The sequence below is a fragment of the Nothobranchius furzeri genome, chromosome 14 (genome assembly GCF_043380555.1).
Source record: "Nothobranchius furzeri strain GRZ-AD chromosome 14, NfurGRZ-RIMD1, whole genome shotgun sequence".
Classification (NCBI taxonomy): domain Eukaryota; kingdom Metazoa; phylum Chordata; class Actinopteri; order Cyprinodontiformes; family Nothobranchiidae; genus Nothobranchius; species Nothobranchius furzeri.
The window spans coordinates 30,139,104-30,156,665 of NC_091754.1; the positions used below are offsets into that span (position 1 = coordinate 30,139,104).

The following is a 17,562-nucleotide window of genomic DNA, read 5'->3' on the forward strand; positions in this document are numbered from 1 at the left end:
TGCCAGTAGAGAGCCAAAACTAGCATGAGTGGAAAACCAGCTGAAAACGATCAAGAGGGAGAAACCTGAAATGACCTCTACATGTTAAACCAGTCCTGTTTTGAGGGTTTTGTAATTGTTGCCACTTTAGTTCACCTGTCATTAAGTCCATGAACACCAATACAGCTGAAAGTGATCAACAAGCCCTCAGCTGCTTAATCAGCCAGGAAATTATCAGACAGGTTTAATCGATGTCATGCCAGGCCCACTAAAAAGTGTTCCTTTAATTCTTGTGAGCAGTGTAATATTCTGCAGGACATCTACATCTCAGCCAGTCAGGTTGTTTTCTTGAGCACAGTTTCTCCTTCATAACAACCCAAGCTGATGTAGCCAGATGATAGATTTAGACAATTTTCATGAACAAACCATGTTTTCTGTTCTCTCCACTTGTATTTTTGTATTTTTCTCCACAACACTATGAAATAATCGTTGTCATTTGTTATTCCCCTTCATTCATGAAGTCACACAGCTCCTCAAAAACACCCAACGTAAATGATTGCTGTTCAAACTCACAGTAACTAAAGCTGACCTGTTGCACATTAGTTGCAAGTGTTTCAAATGTCAGGTTCATCATGGACAGAATATCTCTATCACTGTGTACTCAAACCATTTATGGCTTTAGTTCAGGCCCGGTGAAAGTGCACCAATGTCGTTTTGCACTGGTGATTCTGTAGTTTTATATAAACTTTTAGGGGACGGGGATTATGGGCAGGAGGAGGAGAGGTGGAGCTTTTTGAAGATCTGACATAAATGGGGTGTGTAGCTTCACATGCTGCAACAACATCGCTGCTCGTGTGCAGACAGTCGCGGTTTCTGTGTCTAGATAAACATTGACTAATTTTGTGCCTACTGTGGGAGATAGGTGGCAAATACTGGCTGTACATTTTGATTTGAAACGTCACTGAGCCCTGAAATCAAAGTTCTGATTTTGAATTAAATCAAAGCGAAAATCCGGTAATATGCAGGATTATGAGGAGTCTGTGTCATTTTTGGGGAACTGGGGTCCCTTCCAGAGGAAAATTTTCTTTGTGCTTCTCATCGCCTGCATTCCTAGTGGATACAGCACACTGGCTGTCATCTTCCTGCTGGCCAGCCCCACCCATCAGTGTAGCATCCCTGCTAACAGCAACCTGAGCCAGGAGTGGATCCAGGCCAGCATCCCAGTACAGGTCAGAACTGAGCTGAATTAGTGGGATTAAACTGAACCATGACTTCCTTGTTTGCCATATCTGATGCAAAAAGAGATTTTATTGAATTAACTTCTCATCATAAACTTACATTTTAATCAAAGTTTGGGTGAAGTATAGGGATGTAAGAAAATGTCAATATGGCAATATATAGCGATATTTTTTCCTCCAATATTATATCAATATTCAAAAGCCATGTATCGAATTTTTGGAAGAATTTACATGCAGACATTTGTGCATTTTCTATTTTTTTGTGCAATTCAAACATCGGCCGTTAGTTGGCAGCAATGGGTTTTGTTTCCACTACTGAAATGTAAATCCCTCTGTTGTTCAGATAACTCATGTTGAACATGCTAAGTATCAGTTTGGATTGTTTATTGAATATTCCTGTATCGTGATACATATCCTATCGCCATAATTTCACCAATACACACCCCTAGTGAAGTAACACTTCACCAGTGTTAACCTTGTAATTATTACATATTTGCTTTCATTGCTAATTTATTCATTTGTGGGAAAAGGTGAGATAGTGGGAGGTGGTAGTATGTGGTGACAATAACAAAAATGTTAGAGTTTTATTTACGTAAGATGCATCTCATACACTTTTCTTTTGTTTAGGTAAACACAGCGCAAGCTTCAGTAACATGTGGACTAAAATGTGTCACAACCTGTCCTGTCTCCCCACTCTAATTGGTCCTGTGTCTTTCCTAATTGCCCCCACCTGCCTCTCATCTCCCAATCACTTTAGATCCCAGCTCCTTGTGTTTTAAACCCTCCCAGTTCTGTGTTCCTCGTCTGTCCATTGTTTCCATGTCCCGCGTGCTTATCATTAAAAACCTCTTTAAACGTGCCTGCCTTCTTCCCCGTACCCGGATCCTCACCTCCGCTCAACTCACCTGCGCACGGTGACAGAATGGACAGTCCCTCTGAAGGATCCAGTGGGGAAACTCTCCCCTTGGAGTGCATGCTCCAGTGGCTCACTCCAAACTACCGGTCAGCCTCCCCTCTCCAGCGCCGCCTCGCTGCAGACGCCGCCCCCAAACCTCGGCCCCACCCCCAGAGATTTCAGCTGCCCAACCTGCAGCAGCCCCACCTCCAGTGACTCCAGCGGCTCCAAAGACCCCGCCTCCAGTAAAGTCAGCGGCCCCGCCTCCAGTCAAGTCACCGGCCCTGCCTGCAGCGGTTCCGCCTCCAGAGACTCCAGCGGCTCTGCCTACAGAGCCTTCAACGGCCCCGCCTTCCGCCAGCCTGCCTCCAGTGGCTCCAAAGACCGCGCCGCCAGTCAAGTCACCGGCCCTGCCTGCAGCGGTTCCGCCTCCAGAGACTCCAGCGGCTCTGCCTACGGAGCCTTCAATGGCCCCGCCTTCCGCCAGCCTGCCTCCAGTAGCTCCAAAGACCACGCCGCCAGTCAAGTCACCGGCCCTGCCTGCAGCGGTTCCGCCTCCAGAGACTCCAGCGGCTCTGCCTACGGAGCCTTCAATGGCCCCGCCTTCCGCCAGCCTGCCTCCAGTAGCTCCAAAGACCACGCCGCCAGTCAAGTCACCGGCCCTGCCTGCAGCAACCCTGCCTCCAGTCAAGTCACCAGCCCCGCCTGCAGCATCTCCGCCTCCAGAAACACCAGGGGCTCCGCCTCCGGAACCTCCAACGGCCCTGCCTTCTGCCGGCCTGCCACCAGCAGCTCCAGAGACCGCGGCTCCAGAGGCTCCGCCTCCAGTCAAGTCAGCGGTCCCGCCCGCAGCAGCTCCGCCTCCAGTCACGTCAGCAGCTCCACCTCCAGTCATGTCAGTGGCCCCGCCTCCAGTCAATTCAGCGGCTCCAGCTGCAGCGGCCCCGCCTCCAGTCAATTCAGCGGCTCCACCTGCAGCGGCCCCGCCTCCAGTCAAGTCAAAGACTCCGCCTCCAGTCACCACTAGCCCTGCCCTCGCTAGACGCCGGCCCCCCAGAGCCCGTCGCCTCCTGGCTGCCAGACGCAGGCCCCCCAGACTCCATCTTGGTCTGCGTTTGGCGTCCGGTGCCGCCACTGCCACAACCTGTCCTGTTTCCCCACTCTAATCGGTCCTGTGTCTTTCCTAATTGCTCCCACCTGCCTCTCGTCTCCCAATCACTTTAGATCCCAGCTCCTTGTGTATTTAAACCCTCCAAGTTCTGTTTTCCTTGTCTGTCCATTGTTTCCATGTCCCGCGTGCTTATCATTAAAAACCTCTTTAAACGTGCCTGCCTTCTTCCCCGTACCCGGATCCTCACCTCCGCTCAACTCACCTGCGCACGGTGACAGAATGGACAGTCCCTCTGAAGGATCCAGTGGGGAAACTCTCCCCTTGGAGTGCATGCTCCAGTGGCTCACTCCAAACTACCGGTCAGCCTCCCCTCTCCAGCGCCGCCTCGCTGCAGACGCCGCCCCCAAACCTCGGCCCCACCCCCAGAGATTTCAGCTGCCCAACCTGCAGCAGCCCCACCTCCAGTGACTCCAGCGGCTCCAAAGACCCCGCCTCCAGTAAAGTCAGCGGCCCCGCCTCCAGTTAAGTCCGTGGCCCCGCCTCCAGTCAAGTCACCGGCCCTGCCTGCAGCGGTTCCTCCTCCAGAGACTCCAGCGGCTCTGCCTACAGAGCCTTCAACGGCCCCGCCTTCCGCCAGCCTGCCTCCAGTGGCTCCAAAGACCACGCCGCCAGTCAAGTCACCGGCCCTGCCTGCAGCAACCCTGCCTCCAGTCAAGTCACCAGCCCCGCCTGCAGCATCTCCGCCTCCAGAAACACCAGGGGCTCCGCCTCCGGAACCTCCAACGGCCCTGCCTTCTGCCGGCCTGCCACCAGCAGCTCCAGAGACCGCGGCTCCAGAGGCTCCGCCTCCAGTCAAGTCAGCGGTCCTGCCCGCAGCAGCTCCGCCTCCAGTCACGTCAGCAGCTCCACCTCCAGTCATGTCAGTGGCCCCGCCTCCAGTCAATTCAGCGGCTCCACCTGCAGCGGCCCCGCCTCCAGTCAATTCAGCGGCTCCACCTGCAGCGGCCCCGCCTCCAGTCAAGTCAAAGACTCCGCCTCCAGTCACCACTAGCCCTGCCCTCGCTAGACGCCGGCCCCCCAGAGCCCGTCGCCTCCTGGCTGCCAGACGCAGGCCCCCCAGACTCCATCTTGGTCTGCGTTTGGCGTCCGGTGCCGCCACTGCCACAACCTGTCCTGTTTCCCCACTCTAATCGGTCCTGTGTCTTTCCTAATTGCTCCCACCTGCCTCTCGTCTCCCAATCACTTTAGATCCCAGCTCCTTGTGTATTTAAACCCTCCAAGTTCTGTTTTCCTTGTCTGTCCATTGTTTCCATGTCCCGCGTGCTTATCATTAAAAACCTCTTTAAACGTGCCTGCCTTGTTCCCCGCACCTGGATCCTCACCTCCGCTCAACTCAGCTGCGCACCGTGACAGAATGTGCTTTATCAATGACCAGAATATCAAAAGGTTAATCCATATTCATTTCATATGACTGGTCAAAATTTTACAAGAAATGGAAAACCCACTCATTCCACTTCTTCTTCAGTTGGGTCACGAGGAGCTGGTGTCTATCTCCAGCAGTCACTGAGCGAGAGGCCGGGACATTCTGGACAGGTCATCAGTCAATCACAGGGACGCAGGATGAACAACCAGTCACACTCACTCACACCGGGACTGTTTAGAGTCTAACATACATGAATGTTTTTGATCTGTGGGGACATGCACACTACTTTCAGAAAGGCCACAAGCAGATTCAGTCTTGCAATTTTCTTACTGAGACGCAACAGAGGCCCCTTCTGCACCATAATGCAACACGAAAAGACAAACCAAGACATCTAACTGATGCATTCTCACGGCTAAATGTTTCAATACAAGTAAATCATAATTTTCTGAAGGTAAAGACACCAACTGAAATGCAGAACAAATGTTTATGAGTAGATCACATGTTTTTGGTGCATTTATCTCATATTTGTGTCAACAAATGTGTCTGAATAATTTAACTTTGTACACAGCTCTGTCCTGGAGTTGGTTTGAGCTTGTCGAGTCTGATGTGGTTTCTGCAGTACAAGCCGGGGGGCGGGATGTCAGAGAGGAGCACCTGCAGCCGGTATGAGCTCAACCTGGTGAAGAACCTGTCTGCTATGGGAGCCAGCACAAACTGGATCCAGAACCATTCTTTGCCCGGATTGAATTCAGAGGTTCTGGTACCCACCCTGAATCAGGAGGAGTGTGAGGATGGGTGGACCTACAGTACTGAGTTTTACCAGTCGACTGTAGTCACTGAGGTATTTTCACTATTAGTTTATAGCAGCAACAGTTATGTTGACTTTTAGTCTTAAGTGTCCAAATGTGCGTGTCTCCAGGGCCAAGGCCCAATCCCAATACTCACACTTCCACAATTGCACCCCTCAGTTGCACGATTCCGACCAGGGGTACGAATGCATTGGGTGTCCCAATTCTCAAGTGCGGAAGTTGATCGCGCCCCTTTTGCACCTTTGAGCTGCACTTCACCCAAGTCTTTATCGATGCGGACTTGGGTGAGAGGTATTACCCACAATCCATTGCTGTGGGAGAAAAGGCTGAAGTGCCTTTTCTGAAAATATGCATTGTAGCCCTAACCACATAAATCCAGTCGCCATACCCCCCCCCCCCCCCCCCCACACACACACACACACACCAGGGAGAGAGAGAGAAATTAAATAAAAAATTCTCCCTATGAGACATTTGTAAAAGTTTGCAGTCCTGCTGTCTGTGGGTTCCATTTTTAGCGTTTTAAAAATGCTTAATTAACGCATTTAAATACAAATGATAAAACGTATCCTTAGATTTAAAAAAATAATACGTCTGGGTCTGTTGTAGAAATTTTAGCTAAGCATGTGCTTGTTCTGTGGCAAACACATTTCTGTAGCCTAAGACCTGCGAATGCTAACAGAAAAAGCTTGTTATGGTGGTTTTAACAGTTAAAAAAGATCAGCTTAGATACCCTAACCCGTCAGTAAAGGAAACCTTTTACAATGCCTATGATGCTTTTTTGTTTTTTCTTTTTTAAGACGAGGCACAGTCAAACTGAGGAAACCAGTGTAGCTGGTGGGGACATCTAAAGATTACATCAGAAATTATGAAGGATTAGAATCAGGGATGATAATCTCTCCAGGTTCAGTAAGGGTAAAAGCTTAGAGGGAAGCTAACAGACCAGGGAAGTACAAAGATGAAAATCCAACCTGTGATCCACAGGCCCTCTCCAGTTATTTAGTTGCATTGAATATCTGTCTGCTACGATATTTTAGTCTTTTTTCAGAGGTTCATATTTGTGTTTCAGTTTGACCTCGTGTGCAGGGAGCAGTGGAAACAGCCTCTGACTTCTCTGCTCTTCTTTCTGGGAGGCACCTGCGGATGCTTCATCTCTGGACAAATCTCAGACCGGTACATTTAGCGGTGTTTCTTTATTTTTATTGGCAAAGGTGAAAAGATTTTCAAGCATTCTTTGTTACATTGTGTAAACATCTCATGATGGATTTACTTTTCCTACTCTCTTGTGTGCATCAGGTTTGGCAGGAAGCCTGTCCTGTTCGGCTGCATTGGCATGCTCAGCATCTTCACCGTTGCTGCAGCTTTTGCACAGTCCTGGCCCGTGTTTGCTTTTTGTTTTTTTATGCTAGGCGTTGGTCAAATCTCCGGCTATGTGATTGTTTTTGTTCTGGGTATGTGTTTTGCTGGAATTATCTACTTCCTGCATCATTTTCTGTTTTTGAATCGGACCTAATTTGATAATAAGACAAATAAACTCTTTTTTTTATACATTGAATCTGTTTTGTATTGAGTGTGTCAGTCTGTACCTTCATATCTCATATTTTTTACTTTCACAGCAGTTTGTCGTGCTTGCTTTGACTTTCTTCAAATGCAGTATTCCCTCCACAGGTTCAGAGATCTTTGTGGGTTCAACCAGAATCATTTTCTCCACCCTGTGGCTAAATGCTGGTTATGCGTTAGCTATGATGCTGATGTCTGCTACTGCGTACCTGGTCAGGAGCTGGAGATACCTGTCGCTGCTCATGGCTGTGCCTGGCCTGGCCTGCATCCCCCTCTGGTGGTAGGATGAGATTTCAGAACAAGTTCTGCTGACAGTATGTGATATTTCCATGGCTGAACTCATAAAAGGGAACTAAATCACCAATCTAGTAAAAAAAAAAACAGGTTAAAATGCTAGATTGCAGATCAGCCTCGTGGAGAGGCTTTCTCTGAGGTAACTGTTACACTCATTATATGACGGTATACCCAAATTTACAAAATGGTCAACCTTAAAGATCAATGTTCAACAACTAATTTAGCTAAAAAGTGTAATAACTCGTTTAATTTGTAACTCATTGTTACAAAATTCTGTTGAACATAGTTACAGCCAAATACTGGCAAGCTTTTGTTTCTGATAGAACATCATTGTGTTTTTCCTCTGTAAGCCTTGTAATTTAGATAAATTACCCAGGATCGCCTAATTCTGCTTAAGAACCAGACTGCAGCAAGATAATAGAGACTTTATCTTTTGCATATGAGAGGAATATCTAATACCACCTAAATATTACTATTTACTTTTTGTCCACCAGGCTGATTCCCGAGTCTCCTCGCTGGCTGGTGTCGTGTGGATGCTTGAACAAAGCAGACCTTATTGTCAGGTCAGCAGCTCTGGAGAACCGAGTAAAAGCTCCATCAGTCATTTTCACCACGACCGAAGTAAGAATGTCTGTTTGGGCTTCATTCAGCTAGAACTCTTGTCAGTGTATTGACTTTAATGGCCCTTTAAAGAGTGAAAAAACAGAAGGTGAGAAGACAAAGTCCCACAGCTTCCTGGATCTGCTGAAGACCACAAACATTCAACACGTTACGATGAAGCTGTGGTTCATGTGGTGAGTCAAAACCATCTTTATTCTGAGAAAAATGTGTTCATGCACTGAAAAAACAGAAGTCCTCTTCAAGTGATTTGTTCTTTACATTTAGTTACAACATAATTAGATCAAGTTTGTAAGAGGAACATGATTAACTTGTGTAACGCTAACTTAAAAGGGTTCAATGTGATTTATGCATGATTGTGTTGAGGATTCAGCTTGCTGATAGCTGGGTGGATGGAACAGAATTCCCAGCCACGCTCATTCTAAATGTTGAAAATTAAATGAATCAACTAATTACAGTTGCGTTCAATTCACATGTAAACGGAATGAAATATACATGTGCTAAAACAGTGGCGTCTTAAACTGGCAGTGAGCAAAAACAAAAACCATGACTCAAAAGGACAGTGGTGCAGAGGAGTTCAACAAGCACTCAGCAGTGATTTTTACCATTAAACACCTGTAGAAATCATAAAGAGCTCATGCAGCATGATCTGGAGACAGCTATGGGGCACTGAAAGGAGCCCTAGTGAGGTTGTGGAAATGATAGGAATGTATTCTGTGTTAAATATGAGTCATTAGAATACAATTGTTTCATCGTGCTCTTACAACAGGGTTTCATGTTAAAATAACATGAAACGATCACATTCTAATGACGTGTTTATCATGTTGGCATTAAATAATGAAGTTAAACAAACCAAAACTTTATCTAAATTCATGCAACCAATCTACGTGATTTCATTCCAACAGACTTTATCTGTCTTTAGCCAAGTTGGTTGTCTTTTAGGTAGAAGCACTGAGATAACCAACACACCTGACAACACTCAGCATCACATGTTAGCTAAGAGCCAAAAGCCATCCATCCATATTGTTTCTTCTGGTCTGCTCTGGGGTCTCCTGTCATTGAGATCATTCTAAAAATATATAATAATAATAATAATAATAATAATAGCATAGTGCTTTTCTAGCACTCAAATAAATTTCCATTATTCACACACTCTCACATTCAATCTAAGGTGATGGTAAGCTACTGTGTAGCCACAGCTGCCCTGGGGCGGTCTGAAAGGGGCAAAGCTGCCATTTGCACCATCTGTCCACCACCAATATTGGCAAATCGGGTGGAGTGTCTTGTCCAAAGACACAACAGCAGAACACCACTGGTGGGAGCTGATTAATCCCACAGTCCTCTGATCATGAGGCAACCTGGGCTACCTCCTAAGCTACTGCTGATGTCCTATAAGGGCCTCAGCATGAAACTCATTCCAGCCACTTGCATCTGGTCCTATCGGAGAATAAAGAAAACCCTTGAGAGGATTCCCAGGCCTAATTTGCACCTCTCCCCCGGCCATGGACGTAATTTTTTGGGGGGGGAGGGGGGGGGACAAGGGGGACATGTCCCCCCCACTTTTTCCAAAGTCAAGTTTTGACCCCTGCACTTTTTACCATCCAAAAACAATATTACGCTATATTAAATTGACACTGGTTGAGCTCTAGGACCAAGAGGGAAAACAACTGTTTGTGTTGAAGCCTGTTTCCCATTAGAGCATACTGTAAGGAGCCCCCCCCACCACCACCACCACCACCACCCCACCCCCCCTAAAGTGTAAATTACGTCCATGCCCCCGGCAGCTCCAGACTGTGACAATGCCAACCCCCTCTGCAGGAATATGGTGCCAAATCCAAAGCGGTATGTGAAGGCAATCTCAGTAGCACATGGTGTAGCTCAGGGCCCTTCCCCATCTGTAAGGTAATGCTCCAAATCCCAAAAGCAAATTACATAATTCAAGGAGTAGAACACCTATAGGTCCATGTTGCTATCTGCCTGGTGTCTTGCCCAAGAACATTACAATTGCAACAGAATGAGCTGGGCTCAAACCTGCAATCCCGGTGATGGAATGGGCACTTGTCTCCTCTGCCAGCGTCTCCCCACCGATGCACGGGGACCTCGCACAGCAGTGGTGTGAAATATTCTAGATTAGGAGAAAAAGCTCAACCACCAACTCCGATGGCTTCATGTTGCCTACTGTTGTTCAGGTTATTTGTGTTTTGGGAGGAAACAATTTTTTCTAGTTATGATCATGTTCTTCTGATTTCTCCCCTGATGCCAGTTTGCCATTAGAAACCCCACCATAGGCCCTGGTACCCTTGACTACATGCTCCCCAAAGATAAAAGATGTACTCAACTCTTTCTACCATGGTACGGTGACAATGTATTTTCCAAAAATAAAATGGTTGAAAACTGTCGTCTATTGCTCGCTGTACTCACTTTCCAAAGCAATCCTGGTATTTTACTTCGAATACCTGGGAATCATATTGGACTCAAATATAACCTTCAAAAAACACATTTACCGTTTATAGGGCCAACGTCCATATTTAGACACTTCCACTCACATCATAGATGATGTCAGTGTGCCTTTTCACAAACCCTTAGAAACACGAGATTTCACACAGACAATCGTCAGAGATCAAGATAGTCACGGTTTGCGCCATTCCACCAATCAGTGCAAAGCAATAACTATGGAAGAATTAAAATGCCACTAATTGAGCACTTGAATTTTCTATTTGAGAGCAGAATTTCATATCAAGAGACCAACTAGATTTTATATTATTGATCTCAAAAGTTGTGATGGTTTGCACTCAAAATGTCTGCTCTCTTTCAAATATACTCTGCTCTCCTCCAAATCGTCGTTCCTGCTCTCAGATTTGAACCTTCTTACACTGGTATTGTCTTTATTTTATTTTTTTAATTAAAGAATGAAGAAGATTCTAAGTAAAATTCAACCTTCTAAATAAAAAAACAAATCAGGCCCTTCAATCACTGCTAAACTATTTCTTCATTGTAAGATTTGATCACATATTGAGTATCGTTTACCTGTATGGTCATTCGAAGGATCTTTCATGGCGGTTAAAACGAAGAGTCGGAGTACCCGGCCCGGAGGGTTACCGGGGTCCCACCCTGGAGCCAGGCCTGGGGTTGGGGCCCGTGAGCGAGCGCCTGGTGGCCGGGCTTTCGCCCATGGGGCCCGGCCGGGCCCAGCCCGAACCGGATACATGGGCTCGTCCAACTGTGGACCCACCACCCGCAGGAGGAACATGAAGGGTCCGGTGCAATGCGGATCGGGTGGCAGACCAAGGCGGGAGCCTTGGCGGTCCAATCCCCGGACAAGAAAACTAGTTTTTGGGACATGGAACGTCACCTCGCTGGCGGGGAAGGAGCCGGAGCTTGTGGCAGAGGTTGAGCGGTACCGGCTAGATATAGTCGGACTCACCTCGACACATTGCATTGGCTCTGGAACCCGAGACCTGGAGAGGGGTTGGACACTCTACTTTGCTGGAGTTGCTCCGGGTGAGAGGCGGAGGGCTGGGGTTGGCTTTTTGTTAGCCCCGAGACTCTCTGCCTGTGTGTTGGGGTTTACCCCGGGGGACAAGAGGGTAGCTTCCTTGCGCCTTCAGGTCGGGGAACGGGTCCTGACTGTTGTTTGTGCTTATGGGCCAAATATCAGTTCAGAGTACCCACCCTTTTTGGAGTCCCTGGGACGAGTGCTAGATAGTGCTCCATCAGGGGACTCCATTGTCCTGCTGGGGGACTTCAATGCTCACGTGGGCAATGACAGCTTGACCTGGAGGGGTGTGATTGGGAGGAACGGCCCACCTAATCTGAACTCGAGCGGTGTTTTGTTACTGGACTTCTGTGCAAGCCCGCAGTTTGGCCATAACGAACACCATGTTCGAACATAAGGATGCCCACCGGTACACTTGGTACCAGGGCAGCCTAGGTCACAGGTCGATGATAGATTTTGTAGTCGTATCATCTGACCTGCGGCCGTATGTTTTGGACACCCGAGTGAAGAGAGGGGCGGAGCTGTCAACTGATCACCACCTGGTTGTGAGTTGGATCAGATGGCAAGGGAACATGCCGCGTAGACCTGGCAGACCCAAACGCATAGTGAGGGTCTGCTGGGAACGCCTGGCAGAAGAACCTGTCAAGACGGTCTTCAACTCCCACCTCCGGCAGAGCTTTGACCACGTCCCGAGAGCAGTGGGGGACATTGAGTCCAAGTGGGCCTTGTTCCACTCTGCGATTGTCGAGGCGGCTGTTGCTAGCTGTGGTCGTAAGGTGGCCGGTGCCAGTCGTGGTGGCAACCCCCGTACCCGCTGGTGGACACCAGAGGTTCGGGGAGCCGTCAGGCTGAAGAAGGAGGCCTACAGGGCGTGGCTGGTCTGTGGGTCTCCGGAGGCAGCAGACAGGTACCGGATAGCCAAGCGGGGTGCAGCAGTGGCAGTTGCCGAGGCAAAATCTCGGGCGTGGGAGGAGTTTGGTGAGGCCATGGAGAAAGACTATCGATCGGCTCCAAAGAGGTTCTGGCAAACTGTCCGGCGCCTCAGGAGAGGAAGGCAGCAACTCGCTCACACTGTTTACAGTGGGGATGGGGAGCTGCTGACGTCAACTGAGGCTATAGTCGGACGGTGGAAGGAATACTTTGAGGAGCTCCTCAATCCCACCAATGCGCATTCCGAGGAGGAACCAGAGCTGGGAGGCCTGGGGATGGACTGTCCGATCTCGGGGGCAGAAGTTGCTGAGGTAGCCAAACAACTACACAGCGGCGGAGCCCCGGGGGCGGATGAGGTTCGTCCTGGGTATCTCAAGGCTATGGATGTTGTAGGGCTGTCATGGTTGACACGTCTCTACAACATTGCGTGGTCATCGGTGGCAGTTCCTAGGGAGTGGCAGACCGGGGTGGTGGTCCCCATCTTTAAGAAGGGTGACCTGAGGGTGTGTTCCAACTATAGGGGGATCACACTCCTCAGCCTCCCTGGAAAGGTCTACGCCAAGGTACTGGAGAGGAGGGTCCGATCGATAGTTGAATCTCAGATAGAGGAGGAGCAATGTGGTTTTCGTCCTGGCCGTGGAACTGTGGACCAGCTCTATACCCTTGCAAGGGTGATGGAGGGGGCATGGGAGTTTGCCCAACCAATCCACATGTGCTTTGTGGATTTGGAGAAGGCTTATGACCGTGTCCCCAGGGGCACCCTGTGGGGGACGCTCCAGGAGTATGGGGTGGGTGGCTTTCTGTTAAGGGCCATTCAGTCCCTTTACCAGAGGAGCGTGAGTTTGGTCCGCATAGCCGGTAGTAAGTCGGACCTGTTCCCAGTGAGGGTTGGACTCCGCCAGGGCTGCCCTTTGTCACCGGTTCTGTTCATCACTTTTATGGACAGAATTTCTAGACGCAGCCGTGGTGTGGAGTGTGTCGAGTTTGGTGGCAGGAGAATCTCGTCTCTGCTTTTTGCAGATGATGTGGTCCTCCTAGCTTCATCCAGCTCTGACCTTCAGCTCTTGCTGGGTAGGTTCGCGGCCGAATGTGAAGCGGCTGGGATGAGGATCAGCACCTCCAAATCTGAGACCATGGTTCTCGACCGGAAAAGGGTGGCTTGCCACCTCCGGGTCGGGGGAGAGGTCCTACCTCAAGTGGAGGAGTTTAAGTATCTCTGGGTCTTGTTCACGAGTGAGGGTAGGAGGGATCGGGAGATCGACAGGTGGATTGGTTCGGCGTCTGCAGTGATGCGGACGCTGAGCCGATCTGTCGTGGGGAAGAGGGAGCTGAGCCAGAAAGCCAGGCTCTCGATTTACCGGTCGATCTACGTCCCAATCCTCACCTATGGTCATGAGCTTTGGGTAATGACCGAAAGAACGAGATCGCGGATACAAGCGGCCGAAATGAGTTTCCTCCGTAGGGTGGCCGGGCTCAGCCTTAGAGATAGGGTGAGGAGCTCGGACATTCGGGAGGGACTCGGAGTAGAACCGCTGCTCCTCCGGATCGAAAGGAGCCAGTTGAGGTGGTTTGGGCATCTGGTCAGGATGCCTCCTGGACGCCTCCCCGGGGAGGTGTTTCGGGCATGTCCTGCCAGCAGAAGGCCCCCGGGTCGACCCAGGACACGTTGGAGAGGTTACATCTCCAATCTGGTCCGGGAACGCCTTGGGGTCCTGCCGGAGGAGCTGGTGGACAAGGCCGGGGAGAGGACGGCCTGGAGCTCCCTAATTGGGATGCTGCCCCCGCGACCCGGACCCGGATAAGTGGAGGAAGACGAAGACGAAGACGAAGACGAAGAAATCAGGCCCTTCAATCACTGCTAAACTATTTCTTCATTGTAAGATTTGATCACACATTGAGTATCGTTTACCTGTATGGTCATTTGTTGGTATCACTGCCCTTAAAACTGTAGAACAGCTTTATAAAAAGGCACTTAAGGGTTTTGTAAATAAATAAATAAAACCTATTGATCTCACTATTGTCCAATTTTAGAAACAAATAATATGCGGAATTTTGAAAACGTAAAAAGTGTTAAATATGCTTGTACTGTTTATAAATCCCTTCATGGTTTGGCTCCTCCCCATTAGAGGAACTTATTAGACAACAAAACAGCCCTCTTAGGACCAGATCAGCCAGTAGAGGAGTCTGTTAAGAAGAACCACCATAGGACAACATTCAATCGCTGTGAAAGGGTGTCCAACCTGGTATCATATTCCAATTTTAATTTGCGAGTCACCCGCCTTCACTGATTTTAAAAAGGACCTTAAAATGTTGCACAAAGCCAGTTATGCATGCGACCGCTTGTAGATCTGATTGGGGAAACAGCTGAAATTACAGGGTTGGTTAGAGATGGTGTTTATGTTTAATGTTCATAATTGTTCTTTATATTGCTGCTGTTTAAAACACATGTTGTCTTAAATGTATGAGGACTGCTGGAAAGTAGCCCACCGCTAAATCTGGCACATTTACACAAACTGATCATTAATGTGCATTGTAAACTAATAAACAGTATAATCCCTGTTTTGCATTTTTAGGTTCTCTTCATATCTCGCTTACTTTGGACTGATATTCAGCATGTCCAGTCTCTATGGAAACCCCTATTTGAACCACTTCCTGCTGGCGACTGTTGAGATTCCAGCATACTTAGTCAGCTGGCTGTTGACGCAGAACTTTCCTCGCCGTCTTTGCTTTATCAGCTTTGTCCTGCTGGGGGCACTAGCATTACTCTGTACCCAGATAGTCACAGACAGTAAGTGGGAGCAATATAATTTTATTTTCCAGCATCTCTAGTTTTCCAAATTTAGAAAGCAGCTCAGTTTTTAATAGCTGAACTCACCAAAGCACTCGACCTTCCATAAGCATTTTGTTGGCGTTGTCCAAAAAAGATGTCTTGGTCATAACCTTTACCTTTCCTCCATGAGAGCTTATAGCATCTCTTATATCTACAGGTCATCCAGCTGTCATCATGTTCCTGGTGCTTCTGAGTAAATTTGGTGTCCTGACTGGCATCGGGGTGTTGTACGTGTACTCTGGAGAGCTGTTTCCTACAGTTATTAGGAATACAGCTATGTCGTCCTGTGCTATGTTCACCAGGGTGGGATCCTCTGTGTCCCCATATCTGATGGAGTTGGGTGAGACCTTTAAATAAATCAGCATATGAATTTGAAATTGTGTTTAAAAGCTGTCAGTGGGATCTAGTTAATCTTAAAAAATGGTTTTGTTTCCAGTTGGGATCTTTGAGTTCCTGCCATCGATCCTCATGGGGGCTTTGTTACTTCTCAGTGTTCTTCTCTGCATCTTCCTGCCAGAGACTTTCAGACAGCCACTGCCTGACACCATCCAGCAGATGCCACTCATGCGGTGGTGAGTCTGCATAGTGTTAGCACACTGCATGCTAAAGGTTGTCTTGCCTTTGCATGGACATGTATAGCACATATTGAAGTTGGATTTAGGGAAACTAAAACAGAGCTGAAGGGCTTTAAATTTAGCTTTGTATCTGTTCAGAAGTATAATTTCTTGTGAGTCCCAAGAGGCTACAAGGGTGTATGGAAACCTGAAATGCAAGAAATAACAATTCAATAACTGATATAACTCTCATTTGGATTCAGGTGGTCTCTGCCCTTCAATTCCCCTTCGAAGGATGAAGAAAAGTCAACCAAAGAACAGATCAGTGTGCCTGAAGTCATCTGCACAAGTCACTTATGAGACCTCGGATGCATTCAGAAAACCAGCAAAAGATGGCAAAACCAAAGAGATTTTCAGAGAATGTCAAGCAGATAGAAGTGCCTTGCCTTTCAGATTGGTTGATATTCAATACCTGCTGTCAAAAAGCAAAAACTGCCCATGTGTGTTCATTTGTTGTGCTCTCTCATGAACCACTGCACGACCTTTCATGAAACTCTTAGTGGATGAATGTCTCTCATTTCAGCTTGGCTGTGACACCTAACCAATGTTTGCAAACCTTATAAAATGAGTCTAACTCGTTTAATTTATTTAACCTGTTAGTAGCTGAGGTGTGCTAATGGATTATATGCAATTATCTTAATGACTGAAGTCAGTTCTGTCTGTTAGCAAAATATCTCATGAACTTTTGAAAGTCTTTCATAAAATAATCATTAGACATACATGAACAATTTTGGACAAGCTAATGAAAGCTGTTGGATAATATGCATATAGGAAGGCATTTAATTTTAGGAATGCTATGTAAATCACATGTCTCCTTCCAGATCATTGCTATCAGATCTTTAGAACCATTGTATCTATGAGGCTAATATATATATATATATATATATATATATATATATATATATATATATATATATATATATATATAGTCATTTTGGCTCCACAGAGTTGCTGATCCTCCTTATGGAATTTCTAACTTTTGGTTTTGACAGGAAAAAAACAGGCATGAGGTTCAACTCAGCACAGGAAATAAAATAGGGTTCAAGGTAGGTTCTAGGAGTTGAGCTATTTTGCCCATTTTATCCCAATATTTGTAGTTGACAACTTATTCCATTTCAGTTCTGCTTGAGTTTGAACTACTGAAGCCCATTTTAATAAATTGTATTTTATTTGATATTTTCCAAATAGTTGTATACTTGTTTGTAGGCTATCATTGTCCACTTTAGGGACTCATAACACTTCATGGATTGCAGCAGCAGTTCAGTCTTTTCTTACAGCTGGAATGGGACTGACGAGAGAAAAGGAGCTTTAAAATGAGTGAGGGCTTGTTTCTGTTTAAATGCTACACAAATGAAGTAAAAGGTGGAAATATATATATGTGAGTGTGAAAGTTTTTATTGCAAATGATGTAACAAGAACAATGTGGAAAAACATGTTCATTTCAATTTGAATTCACAGCCACATAACAAGAATATGTATTCATATGTTTTTGTGTAATCAATTAAAATCAAAGTGTCTAAATGTGCTTTTTCACATTTTAAGAAATTATGCATTTGTACACAACAACACATTTAAATATTGTTTTTAATTTGTTCCACAGATGTGACTTTATTTGTAATAAAATTGATTTCGTAGACCATCGTGTTCATTCTCTTGTTTGGTCCGGAGGTTTTCTTATTTCTGAGGGACATTAAACACCTCAGTCGTCTGAAAGGGAGAGTGGTCAGACCTTACTCGGTCAGTTTGGTTGAGGCCCTGCCCCGGAAAC

At 47.1% G+C, this 17,562-nt stretch overlaps 1 protein-coding gene across 1 annotated transcript; it reads left to right on the plus strand.

Annotated features, from left to right (window-relative positions):
• Positions 1–998: 998 nt before the first annotated feature.
• On the plus strand, positions 999–16,323 carry LOC107389429 (organic cation/carnitine transporter 2-like). The gene is made up of 11 exons (XM_054746695.2): positions 999–1,212; positions 5,279–5,487; positions 6,522–6,625; positions 6,749–6,903; positions 7,121–7,292; positions 7,801–7,939; positions 8,024–8,100; positions 14,924–15,138; positions 15,338–15,520; positions 15,617–15,752; positions 15,998–16,323. Exons 1-11 carry the CDS (start codon positions 999–1,001, stop codon positions 16,092–16,094), a joined length of 1,701 nt encoding a protein of 566 aa, XP_054602670.1. The 3' UTR covers positions 16,095–16,323.
• The last annotated feature ends 1,239 nt before the right edge of the window (positions 16,324–17,562 follow it).

Bases quoted from the DNA above. Each gene is read 5' to 3' on its own strand.
- LOC107389429 (XM_054746695.2), top strand. From the start codon at position 999: ATGCAGGATTATGAGGAGTCTGTGTCATTTTTGGGGAACTGGGGTCCC. The intron at 8,101-14,923 runs GTGAGTCAAAAC...TTGCATTTTTAG, and splicing joins ATGAAGCTGTGGTTCATGTG to GTTCTCTTCATATCTCGCTT. The intron at 15,521-15,616 runs GTGAGACCTTTA...TTTTGTTTCCAG, and splicing joins CCCATATCTGATGGAGTTGG to TTGGGATCTTTGAGTTCCTG.